This window comes from Prunus dulcis, chromosome 4 (genome assembly GCF_902201215.1).
Source record: "Prunus dulcis chromosome 4, ALMONDv2, whole genome shotgun sequence".
Taxonomy (NCBI): Eukaryota; Viridiplantae; Streptophyta; class Magnoliopsida; order Rosales; family Rosaceae; genus Prunus; species Prunus dulcis.
The window spans coordinates 22,403,906-22,422,292 of NC_047653.1; the positions used below are offsets into that span (position 1 = coordinate 22,403,906).

The window sequence follows — 18,387 nt, forward strand, 5'->3', positions numbered from 1 at the left end:
CTTCTCTGCCCCTTTTTTCCCCCATTTCTTCCTTCATCTTCTCTCCTCTGTCTTTTCTTCCCAAGCCCGTTTTTTTTTTTTTTTTTTTCCTTCCTTCATCCTCTCTTCTTCTTTCCATTCCCAGGCCATTTCTGTTTTTCTTTGTTTCATTCTTCATATTCTTTCCTTTATCTTTTCTTCTTCCTTCCCTCCTTCTGACTCTCTCTTCATGCCACTACAGATTCAACCATCAACTCACCCTCTCTCTCTCTCTCTCTCTCTCTCTAGTTCCACTAATTAATGGTTGTGGTGGTTCGATTGGGTAGTGCTGGTGGTTTAACTGGGTATGTGGTGGCTGGTGATGATGGTTTGATTGACTAATTGGGTGATGGTGATGGTTCGATTGGGTATGTGGTGGCTGGTTATGTGTTTGATGGTGGTGGTCTGATGGTTGTGGCATCGTGGTGATGGTGGTATGTTTGATGTTTCGGGCTCGTGTGTTTGATGGTAGAGGTGGTATTCAGCCGGACTGTGTGTTCAAAATAGCATCCTCGCTATTTTGCGAACCCAGTTTTCGGCTCGCTATATTAAACAAGCGAGTCCAACGTTTTTTTTCCCATTGGACTATATAATCTCATTTAACTTAATCCCCTCCCTTACCAAACATAGGTTTTAAGGACTATTTAACCCAGTCCAGTCCAGTGAGGCTTAGTGAGGCATGCCAAACAGGGCCTTACCTGCCAAACGTGGGTTTGAAGTACTATTTAAGGCTGTCCTGTCCAGGCCTCCCAAACATGCCCTAAAAAAAGTAAACTTTGGTTTTTCTGTTGGGAAAAGTACATGCGGCATCGTATGATTGGCACATGAGGCCGACTCTATACTTATAGAATAGAACCGGCTGCACGCAAACCCATTTTTCGTCTTCTCTCTTTCATCTGAGCCAGCCAGCCACATCTCGCTTCTCGTTTCTCATTTCTTCTGCAACAGTTCTTTCCTTCTTTTTCTTCTCTCTCTCTTTCGTCTCAGCCACAACTCCCTCACTTCTCCAAGCTCTGAGTCTAAGGATCAAACTCAGACTGTTTTATCGCCCTTTCGTCTCATTAATTGTTCTTCTCCTCTGTCTCACCCGAACTGGGCTTTGGGTAGCCTAATTTAGGCTTTGTATAGGGGCAATTTTAACTAGGGTTTTTAATCTGTGAGTAATTGAAATTGTGGAAAGTAGAAGAAGAAGAAGATGATGGTGGAGGATCTTGGTGTGGAAGCCAAGGAATCAGCGGTTCGTGAGGTTGCCAAGCTCTTCCCTCTTCCTGAACTCCTTCAGTCCATAGCATCCGTCAAGGCCGATTACATTGCTCGCCAACAGGTCCCCTCTTGTTTTGTTTATAAATATTATATTTCCATTTTGAAATGAAAACTCTAAATGTGTCTTACAATTCTGTCTATTTGGCTATGTTTTTTGAATATGAATAGTCGGGCAAGAATAATGTTGCTGTCTCTTATTAGAGTTTTGAAGAACTTTGTAATTGGAGTATATTGTTCTTTAATTTGATTGTGCAGTAACAATTGTTGACCTAAATTCGTTTCTCTAGTAAGCCCTGATTGGTGGTGTGAATAGTTTGTGTGTTTGGTAATCTTGGTTTACTGATTGTTGGATTGATGTACTAGATTTATAATGTGTTGAGTTGGGAGAAAAGAACAGTGGTTTTCAGATTGGGATGGTTGTGACACATAACATAAAAGCTATCTAGGCCAGTGTTTTTAAGGGTTGTTTATGATGGTTTTAGTTGCACGGAAATTGCAACGTCTACAATGTCTTTAGTAGGAAAAGTAGAGTTGTGGTTCAGTGGGACTGGCTGTGACACCGTGGATAAAGATCTCTAGAGCAATGGCTTTAGAAGTAGAGGAAAGGATGAATATAATCTCATGCAATATATGTTGCATTTTTAGGAGATGGCCAATGATGATTTTAAATGATAAAAATCAACAAGTTATTTTCATGATATGATATATTCTTCAATTTCTACAGTAGATTTTACATAATCAAAATTTTTACGTCGAATTTTAAAGCACAAGATCAAGTTAACCAATTCATGGCGTGGTAGTTGAATTGAAATTAAGTTAACATTGATAAAGCAGTTCATGCATTAAGCATGAACTGTAGCATATTGGGGTTCAAGTTTTAAGTAATTTATGTTTTCAGATAAGTGGTGGTCAGTTGGTGCTGTCGGCATTAATTTTGTTTCTGGTAGCTGCTTCTGCTGAAGTGCCACACATGATAGTCTGATAATGATACACACGCACAGACGTGCAGACACATTCTTTGATTAGTGGCATTACCTTTTGCAATATTGAAGTTCTTTTATAATCAACTTGCCTTTTGAAAGCTGCTATTTTTCTTTATTGTCAGGCTAATGATGCACAACTTAGCACTATGGTTGCCGAGCAGGTATGTGCACAATCTTTAATCCATATTTCGTTGGTCATGATTAAAAGTTTCTTATTGATAGTGTGTCAAGTCTTATATGATACATTTATGGAGGTGAGAAAGGTGGGCTCTTTAATTAATATCAAGTGTCTTACAAGGTAGTGCTTTGCATGCAGGTTGAACAAGCACAAGCTGGGCTGGAATACCTGTCCTTATCTCAAAAATCAATAAACCAACTTCGTGAAAACTTCGTTTCTATTGAAAAGTATGTTGTTTATGGAAATTCTAGAGGCTTTATGAATTAAAGGAGATTATTTTTGTATGTTACTTGCTATGCATAAGCAATTGCACAGCATTGATCTGTTCATAATTTTTGGTGGTTATGATTTCCTTGTCATCAGGCTATGTCAAGAATGCCAAACATTGATTGAAAACCATGATAAGATAAAGCTGCTTAGCAATGCAAGGAATAACTTGAATACAACCCTGAAGGTTGGCAAGCCTTTCCTTGTGTACATAATTTTGTCAGTCATGATCATTCTCTGTATGTGTGCGTGCCTGCAATATGTATAACACAGAAGGATTAATAGTTTCTTGTCAGATTTCCTTTCTCTTTTGACTGAGATACCTTGAAATGCTTGAACTTCCCATTTAAAGTAACAATAATACTTGAGTCAGCATAACCTTTTCCAAATTTTAGTTACCAAATGATACGGCAGGTGATATGTCAGTATCTTATTCTTTTAGCCTCTTAATTTTGGAGTTGCACTTGTTTTTAATTGATCATTCCCAAATTGTGGATTCCTCATCCACTCTTTGTAATAAGCTTCCTACTTTAAAAAAATTATGTTTCTTTTAAAAAGAAAAATATATCTGTGTCTTATTTGTTATAAATGAATGAGTTTCAGTTAGAGCCTATATGTACAAATAAAGCACTGAAACATCAATTTTTTATTTTTCGTAAAGACAATTTTATTGCTATAAAATTAAATAAAATAAAGTTACAAAGGGAAAAGATAGTGGACAAGAGGGCCACTACAGAAGACAAAATGAAAGAAACAAAAGACTGAACTTATGCACTGCAGCATGCCAATCTTGACAAATAATTGAGAAAGATAAACCACTAAATCTCTGGAGAATGCCCAGAGAGCTGACCAAAAACAAACTTCTCCCCATAACTCCTCAACCTCCACACCAATGTAGTCTTCAAATACCTTCTCTCTAACCAAACCACCCAAAGCACAGCCAAGACCATATGAGTTTTTCCTTGTTATCCTTGCATATCATTTTATGGCTGTCACAAAGAAAGGAAAAACAGTCCCTTGGAAAAACTCGGCTTGTCTCTCTAAACAACTTAAGCCAAAGACAACTTCACAGGGCAGTGACACATCATTTGGTATCCAAATTCTAGGGTTTGTTCTCATGTCCTTTGTATTATTACTCTTTGAAAAAAGGGAAACCATTGGGCTAGAAGGCGACTATTCATTTGTGTTAATAATGTTGAATTATATATATATTTTTTGTTAAGTACAAATCTAGATGTACTTCTTTTTAAAAATTCAACAACACAACAAACTCTCATCCACTAGATTTGAACTCGGGAAAATCTGGATGTACTCTTTTCGAATTTTACCTAAACATTTTAGAGATATTGCCTTTAGTGGTTTTCTTCTAGTTTGGGTGGGAGTTTTAATATTGTATGTTTGGTTTTTGCTTATTAATGTTTTCTGGATTAGGATGGTTGATGTTTTATGTCTACTCTGTTCTTAATATTCTTGTAGCTTGAGGGTTGTATCTTGTTTTTCACTTCTGGTCCAATTTCATTGCATACTTCCATATTTTTCTTAACATATTCATTCCTTTCCTATACAAAAAAATAAGGTTTGAACCTATATCTATGAAGTTTCGGGACGTATTGAGATGGTGATCTCTTGCATTGTTCTATGGTGCTCACTAGTTAATCTTGATCTTTGGTAGGATGTTGAGGGTATGATGTCAATTTCTGTTGAAGCTGCTGAGGCACGGGATTCTTTGAGTGATGATAAAGAACTCATTAATACATATGAGGTAAAAGTAGTGTTGCAATTTTTAGTCTGTACACCTCTTTCATTTGGGCCTAATTTCTTAAACTTTTGGTTATTTTGGTTTCAGCTCTATATTTGTCATCATTAAATTAACTTATTGATTAGGATAGCTCAGCAAAATTTGCACATTAATTGTATCTTTATGGTCCAATCTTTTCATTTTCATATTTGCTATAGAGGTTAACAGCTCTTGATGGAAAGCGGAGGTTTGCATTAGCAGCTGCAGCATCTCACAAGGAAGAGGTTGGCAGGCTTAGGTATATATGCATCCTCTTCCCTACTTCACTGTGGCATTTATAGTTCTTTTTGGTAATCTCAATACCTATGACGAGCTCTAGCTACTTGTCAGTCCTTCATAATCCTTTTCTGAGGTTATACTGGTTTTCGAACCCTTAGCGAGCGAGTGAGTGAGACAATATGATGTTGTTGATCAGTATTTGCAGTAGCTAAATCGTCTAAGCAGATTATGTGGTTCTGTTTGGGTCGATTTGAACATTGGGGTTGGCTTGATAAGTTGTTGGGTAATGATAATGGCCATGATGATGACATTTGTACCTGTTTGTTTTATCTATTTGATGTTTTCGAGGCACAGTTTGTGATTTGAGGCTTGATGACTTATTTCTTTTTTAATTTTTTATTTGGTGCATGTTAGAGAATATTTTGAAGATGTTGATAGGACCTGGGAGACATTTGAGAAGACATTATGGGGCCATGTTTCCAACTTCTATAATCATTCCAAAGAAAGGTATTGTCTCTATGATATGAATAATGGTTTAATAGTGTGATTGTTCTTGTTCCTCTTGGCATATGCGCTGTTAAAATTTATGGTTGTTTGTTCTATTTAGAGTTCGTATTTACTTTTTGCAACCACATTTGAAGCTGCTCTAGGTGATGTTTCTTATTTAAATGATCTATAGAATTTCCCGCAGTGATTGAGGTTCATGTTTTATATACTTCTTAGGGGTGCTTTAACGCTGGAATTTATGTGTTATACTCATTTTTGTTAGTTTTTGTTTGGTACAAAAAATAAAGTTTATTAATTCTAATAGTATTACACATCAGTGGACAAGAAATCCACTCCAAAGACATACAGTAAGATGGAAAAAGAACAAATCAAACATTCAAACATCCCATCCAATATAGAGCAAAGTTGGGACCCAGAAGGGCCCCCAAACACTAACTAAATGATCCTAATATACTGCAACCTTTCAGTCAAGAAGAATATCCTTGAATTCTGTACAGCCCAAAGAGATGACCAAATTAAAGCTGGCCTTATCCCAAACTTCATTCGTCCCCAATCCGCTAAAACCTTAAAAATTTCTTCTATCTATTTCCAACCATATGACCCAAAGGGTGACAAACACGCTACACCCCTACAGAGTTTTAACTTTCTTGCTTGATGATAAAAGATTTGCTTATGATGCTTTTAGTGTCGTCTTCAGAGTAAGTGACAGAAATTCTCTCTGTTTTTCCATACTATTTTTGGCCTTAATTTTCTTTCTTTATGTATAATTGTTTCAGATTACCAAATGCATTGAAGCATCCTGTGACCTTAATATATATAAGTTGTTCTAATTATTACCTGATCTAATGCTCATTTTGTCCTTTTTGCAGCCCTTCAACATTGGTTCGTGCTTTAAGGTATGTATCAGGGAAACATTTTCTGTAATTGTCTTCTTGTATGCTGAGCTGAAGTATACTTTTTCTTTAGCCTTAGCGGTTAAATTACTAATATCTGTTGCGTATGTATTTGTTCAAATTACCTTTTTTCTTTTTAGACAAAATCTCAAAAGTTTTAATTTAATTTTTCTTCTTGACCTTTGATTTCAGAGATCCTTGATAGACACCTATGTTTTTAAAATTAACCACTCTATCATGTGTACAAAATTCCTTATAAAAACAGTTGTTTCCATTAAACAAGATTTACTCGAGTCTTGACAACAAAGCTTACTCCTGTTTCCTTGGCTTTAAAACCTTTTCTTCTTCTTGCTACTGTATTCTAATTTTTGGGTTCAATTAGAGGTCATTATGTATTTTCTCAAAGCTCCGAGTTCCATATTTTTTGTTTATAAAATTGTGGGTTTCATATGGTGATTTCACAGTGAGAGTGTACATGGCAATGCTTTTGGTTATCTTTTATTCAGTTCTTGTAATCAGATAGTGTCATAACCATTCTATTCTTCTTCTAGGGTTGTTGAAATGCAAGAAATCCTTGACCAACAACTTGCTGAAGAAGCAGCTGAGGCTGAAGGAGGTGGTGCCATGGCATCAATTGCAAATCCTCGTAGAACTGCCAAGTAACTATTTTGAATTGATTTTCAGTTTTATGCATGATCTCTCTCCTTGGTGTTTGAATCTTATGAATCTTCTCATGCTATTAACCAATATAATGCTAACGTACCGATTTTTCATGTATATGACTTCAAACCATACTTGGCATCTAATTGCATTATTTTGGAATTATGGCCTTCAGAAAGTCTACCACAGCAACGGCTTCTTCAAGAAACCTGACACAGCAGAAATTGAATTTTCAAGGCAAAGGCTATAAGGACAAATGCTATGAGCAAATAAGGAAGACTGTTGAAGGACGATTCAACAAGCTTCTGACAGAGGTACGTTTCAAATAATCATTTCGCCACATATTGCTGAGAGAAAACTATCGTGACTTCTTGTTTACTTTATCTTATTCTTACTGTATCTGGAGCAGCTTGTTTTCGAGGATCTTAAGGCAGCATTAGAGGAAGCTCGAACGGTACACACACTTGACTATTAATCTTCTTGATAGTATGATAAGATTTTTCATTGATTTTTGTGTGGTCTTGGAATCAATAATGTAAATGATGTCAGGGGAAATATCGATAGTTTGATTATTTTGAAATATCAACAGAAATATTGATATCCTGGGAAATATTGGTAAAAATTATTGAAACAATGGGAATATAGATCAAAGTTTTGATATTTTGTGTAATTTGGGTAGAAAGAAATAGGAGGAGGAGCTTTGAATTCTCAATTAAGTCCCTCATATTTCACACACCTGCAAGCTTGTATTTATTTATTTTGTGGATAAGCAGATTTGCATTAGAAACAAGGAAAAGCACAGATTCGCATTAGAAAGAAAGAGAAGTACAGCCACAATAGATGACTTGTCTACCACAACAATACATCAATGAAAACTAAACCCTAAATAAAGCAAACGATACAATTTCTAACAATGATCAGGATTGAAAACACAAATTAGACTCTTATAAAACAGCTGTTCTCAAATCAGGAAACTAGAAGAAAATGGTATGTCCCAAGCTGAAACTCAGAAGACATTAAAGCCCAAGGATGTACCCTTGCCTTTAAGGATGTACCCTATCCTTCAATTATGCGCAATTTGCTAGCCGTAGTATCTTAAGGGGCTGTTTTATGTTTGGTTGGCTAGTTAGGTGTTGAGTGGCCTTGTGTCTGGTTCTTCGGCTAGTGTTTTCTTTTATCTGCAGTCTAATTGTCTTGTTTTGATCCTTACAATTTGAATAAAAATGTTTCTATTCAAAAAAAAAAAATTAAAGCCCAAAGTGAAGACCAAAATCGTACCTTTGTCCTATAAAGCCTCCACCCCATTCTCAAAGCCCCTCTTAATCTTCTTATCTTCACCATTCCTTCCCTCTTCCATGGTTTGGAAGGCTAAAGTACCACTCAATGTACGAGTTGCAGATTGCTCTTGGTAGGATCAACACTTGCGACATGGTTCAGAGGAGAAAATCTACTGTTTTCCTCTCTCCCCACTGGTTCACCATGTGCACTTAAGTACCTCCTAAAGTATCATCAGCTGTTATTTAGGGAGAATTTCCAGTCATTGGAATTATGTTCTCATTAGATTTGTTAGCAGTTAGTTTTCTTATTTGGGGGACATCTTGTCATCTGAACTGGTTGTAATTTTTATTTAATAAAATTTGTTCTTATAAAAAAAAATGTGATCTCCCCAATTTCAGGTTCGTTTAAATTTATTCATAAACCAAAATCCCAACTGAAAGGAAGAAAAGATTTGAGTAAGAATTGAGCAATGGGAAACATTATGGAAGCTGGACAATCTATATACAAAAAAGGTAACTCGAAACCTTGCCCATTCCCTATTTGCCACTACAAACTGATGGCAAGAAGAAAAAGAATCATGGTCTTGGGACATGTCTTTGCAACGGCAGCGACTTGAACACTCCTTATTTAGCATCCCACCCGTAATGGCAATAGCACATAAATAATCCCTTTCTAATGGAAATCTCCATAATAACTTCCCAAATAAATCCTTGTTTTTCATAACGAAATTAATAGTTCCCAGACTATCCTTCCCTTTTAGTCGAGAAGCCACCTCCCATATGACAAGTTACTTAAAACTGATTGTATCAAAGTTAACCTGCCTCCTCTTGACAGAAGTTCCATTATTCCAATGTTTTTTCCCTACTTTCTCCACCACCAGATTCCAAAAGCTGTTTGATCGCTGGTTACTTCCCAGTGGAAGTCCCAAATTTCTGTAGTCTATGACCACCTTCGTAACCTTCTAAACTGTTCGCTTCTTTCCCTTGTGTATTTATACCCACTAGGGCACACTTGGCTTTGTTAATTCTCAAACCCAACAATGCACAAAAACTTCCAAAACTAATAAAAGGTTGGTCTATTTCAGCATGTCTCCAGACAAGAACAATATAGTGTCTTCAGAAAATTGCAAACTGGAAATCACCACACCTGCTCTGCCCACTAGCCCCTCCATTAAATGCGTTTGCTTGCTTGCATCAAATGTGATTTGCATTGCCACTAGAGAGAATTTGTGCGCAATTAAGGCTCAGAGTCATTTCATTCTACCATAACAAATGTGAGCAGCTTTTATTTGTTAGGTTAAAGTCTGTTTGAGAAGGAATCATGTTTCTTCATTTCCATATATTTTTACCCTTTCCTACCTTATGAGATGTATGGTGGCTAAAGATGTTTGATTTCGTTTTAGCTTGTTTCTCATTAAGGTTGTTGAATTGTACATTTGGTGTAGCATCATGTTGTTCATACTTGGTGTTAGTGATTGGTTTTCTTGTCTTTTACTTATCTTTTATGATGCATTCACCTTCCTTTTTTCTTTTCAATGTTTTAGATTGGAGAAGAGCTTGGAGATATATATGACCATGTGGCCCCTTGTTTCCCCCCAAGGTTTGCACTCTCTGTTTTCCTTGGTTTATTACCTTTGAGTTATTACATCTGTTTGCCTTGGCTCAGGTTCTTAAAGGGTCTCTTTGGTCTAGGATAGATCTTAGAATCAAATTTCATCAAACATTATTGTACAACGAAATGTCTCAAGTCATTTTAAGTTTTGTTTAAAGTTATCTCTCTCTACCCCTTGGAAAACGCTTTATGTTTTGTAATTTTGATGTCGGTGAGAATTTCATTCGTTTGTTGGCAGTAGCAGTTGGATAGGGTACTGTAGCTCAGAAGTGACTTAGCATACCAAATGGTATTCTACTTTGTTGTTAGGAGGCTGTATATCTCTGAGTCTTTTGATCAGAATTTTGACCAAAGAAAAACTTTAATTAAGGGATTTAAAATTGGAAAGTGGAACAATGTTTATTTTTATGCAGCATATTGTTTTCTGATCAAGCTCAACGCTAACAGAAACGTTGATGCGTGAATCACTATAAATGCTGGTCAAAGAAAACTTCTCAACTCTAGTAATGAATCTAACGACTAAGAACAGGAGTTAAAATTTGGGAATAGGGGTTCTAAAGGAATGGTTGTAGTTTGTTGTCTTTCTACTACTTGTTTTACTTGTAGACAAGCAGCTTAATGCCTTCCTGGCAAAGATTCTAAGATTCTATGGACATCCAATTACTTATCCCAAATATACTTTCAACAGAGATAAAAGACCAGAAATCATATTCATTGCAACTGGTGCATGTGCAGTCTTTTCTTGTCGATATCTGCTATAGTCATAAGGTTGACTCTCTGAAATGAGTTAATTGTCAAAGTCCATTCTAATTTGTTAGATTATCGCAACATCCAAAATGTTAAGCTATTAGGGAATCAGCCAATGATTTATATTAAGCTAACGCTCTTCTCATCTGCAGTATCATCTTGCACATGGATGGACAGACAGAAAACATATATTTAGTTTCTTCCTACACGTGTGAAACACACTTATCCTGCACGCAATTTATAGATAACTGGGGGACTCTGGAATGAGAGGTTTTGAACCCAGGACTCAAATACTATGCTAGATTAAGCCTTACAACGGGTGTTTGAATTGTTAGGGAATAAGCCAACACTGTATATCAAGCTTAAATAATTGATCTGAAGGATCAAGTGCTCTAGAAAGTGGATGCATGCCTATATTACACATATGAGCATACTATGAATTCTGAAAGCAGAAAAACTATCCTAGTTAAATGTTCTGTCAATTTGATGGTAACTTCATTTTGGCAGATATGAAATATTCCAACTCATGGTCAATCTGTATACTGAGCGATTCGTTCAAATGCTTAGATTACTCAGTGACAGGGCAAATGAAATGACGAACATAGAGATTTTAAAGGTACTCTTCTGATTGCTTATTTGTTTCAAATTCGCATTTCACACGCAGAAAAGTTTGCTTTCTGTGAGAACCAACCTTGTGCGTTATATAGTTAAACTAATTATAAACAGTAGCTGGTTGATTGGTGACTTATTATCATAGGCACAATTCGATTATATTTTTTCAAAGTACATTGTCCCCAAAGAATCAAATTCTTTGCGCTGTTATTGCTTGAAAACATGTGTATACTAAGAAAAGTGGAATGGTGCTGAGATTGTATTCGATATTTTCTTTTTATCTTTTTATTTTTATTTGACAAAGATTGTTCATTCTGCTATACTCTGTAGTAAATACATCCAAATATTTAGCTCAAGTCATTGGGTGGGGAGGGGAAGGACTAGATCCTAGGTTGAAGTCATTATGTAATTAAAAGAAAAAAAAACATTCAAGGTTCTTTATGTGAAAATTTAGTAAAATTGAAGTAATAAGACTCACAATACTAAATTTTGATCCCAGGAAATTGAGTTTAGATGTGTTGTAAAATAGGGAGAGAAATGAAATGTATTAATCATAATCCTAAAAGGGTTGCAAAAATATTTTTATTCTGTAACAGGTTTCATATAGTTTTTTAGCCATCCTATTCTACATTGCTATCAGTACTTTTCCTTGACATTTGGTTTGACTTGAGCTGGTAGTAGTTTACTTGTGAAAGTATCTTTCATTACTGTCTATTCTTCATGTAACAGAATTTCATCTTACAATTTGAATTTCTTAGTTCCTATTTGCATTGCCCTCTCTTATTTGGAACTAGGTAACTGGTTGGGTGGTTGAATACCAAGAAAATCTGATTGGGCTTGGGGTTGATGAGTCCCTTGCTCAAGTGTGTTCTGAGAGTGGTTCCATGGATCCCCTTATGAATTCATATGTTGAGAGAATGCAAGCTACAACAAGGGTAAAAATATTTTACTTATAATTCTCTTGCGCTTTATTTTAGTTTTTTTTTTTTGGTGTAAAATTCTGACATCTTACTATAATTTTGCACACACTTTCTAGAAATGGTACTTGAATATCTTAGAAGCCGATAAGGTACAGCCACCAAAGAAAACAGAAGATGGGAAGCTATATACACCAGCTGCTGTTGATTTATTCAGGATCCTAGGAGAGCAAGTGCAAATTGTTCGTGATAATAGCACTGATCTCATGCTGTACAGAATTGCCTTGGCAATTATTCAGGTCGTTTCAGCTATGATTTCATGCTAATTACTAGTATAGTGAGATTTCATGATTTCTACCAGCATGGGTATAGTGCAGTTAATAACATTTATTGCAATGTCAACACCTTTTCTTGAATAAAATATCACAAGTTCATCGGTGTGCCATCTAAACTGTTACAGCCTTGATAGAAAGTTGCGTACATTATGTGTCTGTCAATATACTGATCTTAGATGCGTATTGATTCCCTCCCTTAATTTGCCAATGCTCTAAGTTTCCTGGATGTGCTAATGTTCTTCCTTGGGTTGCCCTGATTTAATAATTTCGTACATAAAAAAAAGTTTAATAATGCTTCTTCACTTGGCATAATAATGATAATGTCCTGTAGTATTGGTTTTTGTGATTTTGCAGGTAATGATTGATTTCCAAGCTGCTGAAAGGCAGAGACTTGAAGAACCTGCTTCAGAAATTGGTTTGGAACCTTTATGCGCAATGGTTTGTGACTCTCTTACAATTTAACATTTGTCTGTATTTTATTGATCGGATAAAAAGTAATCTAATATTGGGCTTTTCTATTAAATTTGTATGCAGGTTAACAACAACTTGCGCTGCTATGATCTTGCAATGGAGCTAAGTAATAGCACTTTGGAAGCTCTTCCACAAAACTATGCTGAGCAGGTACCATATCCGTCTTAGTTCTTTTTATTAATTCTGTATTCATCTTGGTTGTTTTTATTTTATCCCTGTGTTTCTTTGTTTTCAATCTTTCTATTTAAAACTTCGTTGTATCCAGGTAATTTGTTTCTTTAGTAGTCTGATCTAATATTCCGAGCCTGTCCTTTTGGGTTTCAATTAATGAGTTTATTGAGTGACTTGCACTAAATAGGGGTTACATTGATACAGAGAGAGCGTGCCAAAGTAAGATCCTCAATAGGTTACTGTAATTAGAAAGTCTTATGTGTAAGCAACTTAAGATGCATAAATGTAGCATTGTGGGTTGGTTGTGAGATTACAACGATCATATCAATTTTTCCTTTTCATTTTTACAGGTCAACTTTGAAGACACATGCAAAGGTTTCTTAGAGGTTGCAAAGGTATTTTGTATGTTGAAGTGTGTTCTTTTTGGTACGGAATATTATGTTTTTTTCTTTCTTCATATGTTTCACATATCTTCTGCTGCTGTGTAGTAACTTGTGTTTATTATGATATTTCATCAAGATATAGTGCCATACCTTGTAAAAAGTTCCGACTTTAGCGTGCATGGCTTGCTTCTTTTTTTTTTTGTTGAACCGCTTATGGCCTACCCTCTCCCCACTATATTTTCTCATAAATGCATGTCACATATAAGTATTAAAATGTTGCATATCTTCCGTGGATCACACAGTTTTTAATCATATTTCCAAATTGATGGTAGGAAGCCGTGCATCAAACTGTCAGTGTTATCTTTGAAGATCCAGGAGTGCAGGATTTACTTGTCAAGCTTTATCAGAAGGGTAAGGTAATTTACTCGCTGGTGTCGCAGTAATTTTATTGTGATCAGTATTTTTCATCCTGTCTCTATCTCTCTCTCTCTTCCACTTCCCTCCCTCCATGTCTGCTCGCCTGTTCACATGTGTTCTTGTTTCTCTTTTGCCAGTAAAAAAATTTCATATAGTAATTGTTTCGTCTATGTCTGGTGTTGAAGTTTTAACAAATTGAAGATATGCTTGTTTAGGCTATTTTTCTAAGACACTTGCATATGTACTCATATCTCTGCCTCATCTTGTCTCTCATTTTTTCCTTTTTTTATAGGAGAAGCCAGTCTGCCGAAGCAAAACATTTATTGCATTTAATTAATACAAAGAAATTAATTAGGACAAGAGAAAACATAGAAATTAATGAGGAATGTGAAAAGATCATGTGGGAACATTAAAGATCAGCAATTACTCTTCGGTTGAAGTTTAAAAATATATTTAGCAAAGAGGAAGGGTTATTAGTAAGTTACCCATAGTATCAGAAAAGAAAATACTTTTATCAAACCATTACTTAGTTTCTTTGTATACCAGACTTCTCCTTATAAAGATTAGGTGTACTATGCTCTATTTCTATGTATGTTAAGTGGTACTAGAGCGATATTGTGGAACACCAAACAGCACCAAATGGACTCAAATGCCACATTGAGATTAACGTAAGCAATCTTGCGGTAATCAATTATCTGAGGACAGTGCTACACTTACCAACTTGTTATCCTTACCTTTTTTCCCCAATCAATGTGGCACTATCACATTGGGTCCTACAATATGGTTATTTTTTCAATGCAATGGGGGAGTATGCTTATCAAGTGCCACATAGGTTGGGAAAAAAGTTGGGAGAAAAAGTTAGGGCATTAAGCATTTTCCCTTGTCTCAATCTGGGAGACATTTATAATTTTGTATAAAAAATATTTTACATGATTATGAGTGAAATACTCGATAGGTCAACAATAATAGAGGGTAATAAAGTACATTACTATGAGTAAAACACCCCTATGGGAATGACTACTTTAACAGTCAATGTGATCAGTGAGAAAATAATAGTTCTTTATATTATTAAGAATTTACTTTTTCTTAATAAATTTTTGTCAGTATTGCTATTATTAAGCATTTACTTTTTCTTCTTATATATAAGATCCTCCATTTAAGTGTTGTCTTCTCCAATTTTTCAGAGTGGTGTGAAGGACAGGTTACTGAGTATCTAGTTGCAACCTTTGGTGATTATTTTGCAGACGTGAAGATGTAAGTTTCTTTCGTTCAGTTGTTGGTGAATCATTATTCATTTTTTTTAAGTGCATTTATCATTTTCTCATTATAATCTTGATTTATTCTACACACTATGAAACATAAATCTAATGCCGATGGTAAATCTGTATTTTCTTAGAGGAATAATTTTAATGTTATGGAGAGTGAAGAGGAATACATTAGGACAAGTTCATAAATCTAGTGTGTTTGTCCCTCTTCTGTTTAACAACCATCTTAATTACTCAATCAATTAATAAATTAATTTTTGCATTAAGATTCCGTTCAATATTGGTTTTTCGTTCTACATATTAATGTGGATTTTCACCATAGCGAGATGGAGTTGGATACCATGTGCTGGTTGGACATTGAGATTTTGCCTGTTTAAGATTCTCTACCTGATTGTGAAGAATAAGAATGAAAAGGGACCAACATATCATCAGTTGCACAGACCACAGTTTCGAGATTCTTCTTAACTAATTTGGAAAACTCAGTAAATTGGTCCTGCAGGGGGACCCACAAGTTTAACATTAAGCTGGGTATTTCAAGGTCTTTAAACTCTGTTTGTCATGATTCAGTGGTAGAGTCTTATATCTGACTTCTTATATTTAACTGTAGATGAAAATGATTATGTTTTGCACATATCACGTCTAGTCTTTTCTTGCAACTCTTTTCCATCGCAATCAAATAATAATTGAACAAATAACAAGTTTGCTTGAATATGGTTGGTTCTGTTTTGTTTTTTATTTTTCCGTACGTCTACTTCAAATTGAAAGACTTATGCTTTTCTGGGTTGTACTTCTCTGTATTTAAGGTATATTGAAGAAAGATCATTCAGGAGATTTGTTGAGGCTTGTTTGGAGGAAACAGTGGTTGTTTACGTTGATCATCTTCTAACACAGGTTTAATTTCTGATAAATAGCTAACTGTTTTATTATTAATTGTAGGTTGGACAGTATAGCATGAATTCTTCCATACTATTCTCTCACTTAATCGTGTTAATGATGCTTGTGATTGCAGAAGAACTACATCAAGGAAGAGACCATTGAGAGGATGAGATTAGATGAAGAGGTTCTGATGGATTTCTTTAGGGAGTATTTAAGTGTTTCTGTAAGTGCTGATCCTTGTTTTTTACGTTTCGTGAAAGATATTTCCATTCTGACAAGATATTTTCCATTTATTGGTGGGATATATTTCTATTTTTCGTTGCTAAGGCTTTTCCATTCTGATTTCATGAACTTGGCTACAGAAAGTTGAAAGCAGAGTTAGAATACTGAGTGATTTGAGAGAACTTGCTTCTGCAGAGAGCCTGGATACCTTCACCCTCATTTACACAAATATTCTTGAACATCAACCTGACTGTCCGGTAAATATTAAGAAACAATATTCTGCTGTATTTTCCAGCAAATCTATGTCTTGCAAAAATTTGTCCAAAGTAGTCTGATTCTCTCTGTTGCAGCCTGAGGTTGTTGAGAAGCTTGTTGCATTGCGAGAAGGCATACCACGGAAGGATGCCAAGGAGGTATGAGCAAACCTAGCGCTTCGATTCCCCTTTTTTCTTTTTCTTTATATGTCAAAATCAAATTATTTAGCAAAGGAAGAATTAATAAAATTAAAATCATGCATTTTCCTGGAGGTGTAATGTATTTGTTTGTCAAACAGGTCGTACAAGAGTGCAAAGAGATATATGAGAATTCTCTTGTCAATGGGAACCCAGGAAAATCAGGTTTTGTTTTTCCAAGAGTGAAGTGTTTATCAAGTTCCAAGGGATCCATATGGCGGAAGCTAACTTAGTTGAACATCAACTACTGCACTGCTCCCACTCGTAAACTTGTTCTTGTATCAGACTGGAAAACTGCTCTGCCAATTGCGTTTGTATATTTGAAATCTTACTCGTTTTATTACTTGTAAGTATGCTACTTTTCCCTAATCATTTTTGTCCTCTCGAAGAAAATTTGTATTTTTTTATTTAATTTTAATAAATATGAGCTTGTAAGTTACATCTATTATTTGAATTCACTTCTATTAAAACTTGCTTTTGTTAAAATGTATTGCGTGGATAATTGAATTATACATTCAGAGTTATAGTTCAAGTGGGAGAGCATGTACCTTCGCACTCATTCAAAGGTTATATAGTTCAAGTGGGAGAGCATGTACCTTCGCACTCATTCAAAGGTTATAGTTCAAGTGCTAGAGCATGCATCTTCACGCACATTCAAAGTCCTTTTTTTTTTCAAGGACCTTTCCTATTGAGAGGGGCGATAATATACTAAATTCACACACACGATACGTAGTGACGGACTCATAAATTTTTTGGCAGAGGTGCAAAATTGATTAAGTATGAAAATTGGTTTTTCGAAATAATCATTTTCTCAAGATAATTTTTGGCGGCTTTTATTCTTTATACATCAAATAAGAAAACTTGATTTTATGGGATTTTAGTATAAAGTATATATTGACTTAATGAGCCATCATTTTTAGCCTAAATCGTATTTTGCACTAAAACCGATTTTTCATATTTTGATTTGGTAGGAATTTGATTTTCTAGTATTTTTATTTGAATCCAAATGGGGGTACTTCTTTATTTATATTGTAAACTTAAGTAAATAGAGTAATATAAAAATAAATTAAAGTAAAAGGACAAAGACATTTACTTAAATGTTGAAAATAGAAATAAGGTAATATGTACACCAGTTGAGCAAATGAGTAGTTTGAAGCACCTACAATGATTTTTTCGGCGAAGGGAGGTGCAACTGTATCTCCTTGCGCCTTAATGGATCTGCCTCTGACTACACGGATGCTGAGACTCGAACTCAAAACCTTGTTTGAAAGAGCAATTGCTTCAAATTACTACACTAGTTAGTCTTTGCTATTTCTAAGTCATTTATTGTATAAAAAAATAGATTGAATGTGATTGATCTATTTGACTTTTATTTTCTTTTTTCTTGATAATTTAAACACGCATGCATCCAGACTTTGGCGATAGATAGTGAACTTTGCTTTTACCATGCTTTATTAATTTAATTCAGAATGGTTTTATACACAACCATACAATTGCAATTTGGCTTTCCTTATAGCACTTCCAGCGCTGGAGGCTGGCTCGGGAAAAAGGGGGCCCAAGCCCCAAATCGCAATTCCAGCGGGCCAAAGCAGCCTCGGCAAATGGTGGGCCTCAGCAAACCAGGTATGCCTACAGGTAAATTCAGCTCATGCTGCTGTCTAGGCAAGTGGCGTAATGCTGATATCATAATGATGTCAGCAGCCAATTAAAATTTAAAAAAAAAAAAAAAGAAACTAAAAATATCAGAATATCAGAATTTTATTTATTTATAAATACATAGCCATATTCTTTACTTCTCATACCAAAGCCTTAAACTCTATCAAAATTAATCATTTATGTATAAA

At 35.2% G+C, this 18,387-nt stretch overlaps 1 protein-coding gene across 2 annotated transcripts; it reads left to right on the plus strand.

The window, feature by feature from the left end:
• The first annotated feature begins 888 nt into the window (after nt 1-888).
• Nucleotides 889-17,013, plus strand: LOC117624393 (exocyst complex component SEC6). Of its 2 annotated transcripts, XM_034355600.1 has the most exons (25): nt 889-1,342; nt 2,387-2,425; nt 2,581-2,669; nt 2,806-2,896; nt 4,382-4,471; nt 4,666-4,745; nt 5,141-5,233; nt 6,103-6,129; nt 6,678-6,785; nt 6,962-7,100; nt 7,196-7,240; nt 9,608-9,663; nt 10,930-11,038; nt 11,829-11,969; nt 12,071-12,250; nt 12,641-12,724; nt 12,821-12,907; nt 13,279-13,323; nt 13,644-13,722; nt 14,913-14,982; nt 15,797-15,884; nt 16,003-16,092; nt 16,232-16,348; nt 16,442-16,504; nt 16,645-17,013. In XM_034355600.1, exons 1-25 carry the CDS (start codon nt 1,214-1,216, stop codon nt 16,774-16,776), a joined length of 2,271 nt encoding a protein of 756 aa, XP_034211491.1. In that variant the 5' UTR covers nt 889-1,213; the 3' UTR covers nt 16,777-17,013. The 2 variants fall into 2 exon arrangements, with proteins under 2 accessions (XP_034211491.1, XP_034211492.1); XM_034355601.1 differs by lacking the exons at nt 889-1,342; nt 2,387-2,425; nt 2,806-2,896.
• Nucleotides 17,014-18,387: the final 1,374 nt, after the last annotated feature.

Bases quoted from the DNA above. Each gene is read 5' to 3' on its own strand.
- LOC117624393 (XM_034355600.1), top strand. From the start codon at position 1,214: ATGATGGTGGAGGATCTTGGTGTGGAAGCCAAGGAATCAGCGGTTCGT. The intron at 13,723-14,912 runs GTAAGGTAATTT...CCAATTTTTCAG, and splicing joins TGTCAAGCTTTATCAGAAGG to AGTGGTGTGAAGGACAGGTT. The intron at 15,885-16,002 runs GTTTAATTTCTG...TTGTGATTGCAG, and splicing joins TTGATCATCTTCTAACACAG to AAGAACTACATCAAGGAAGA.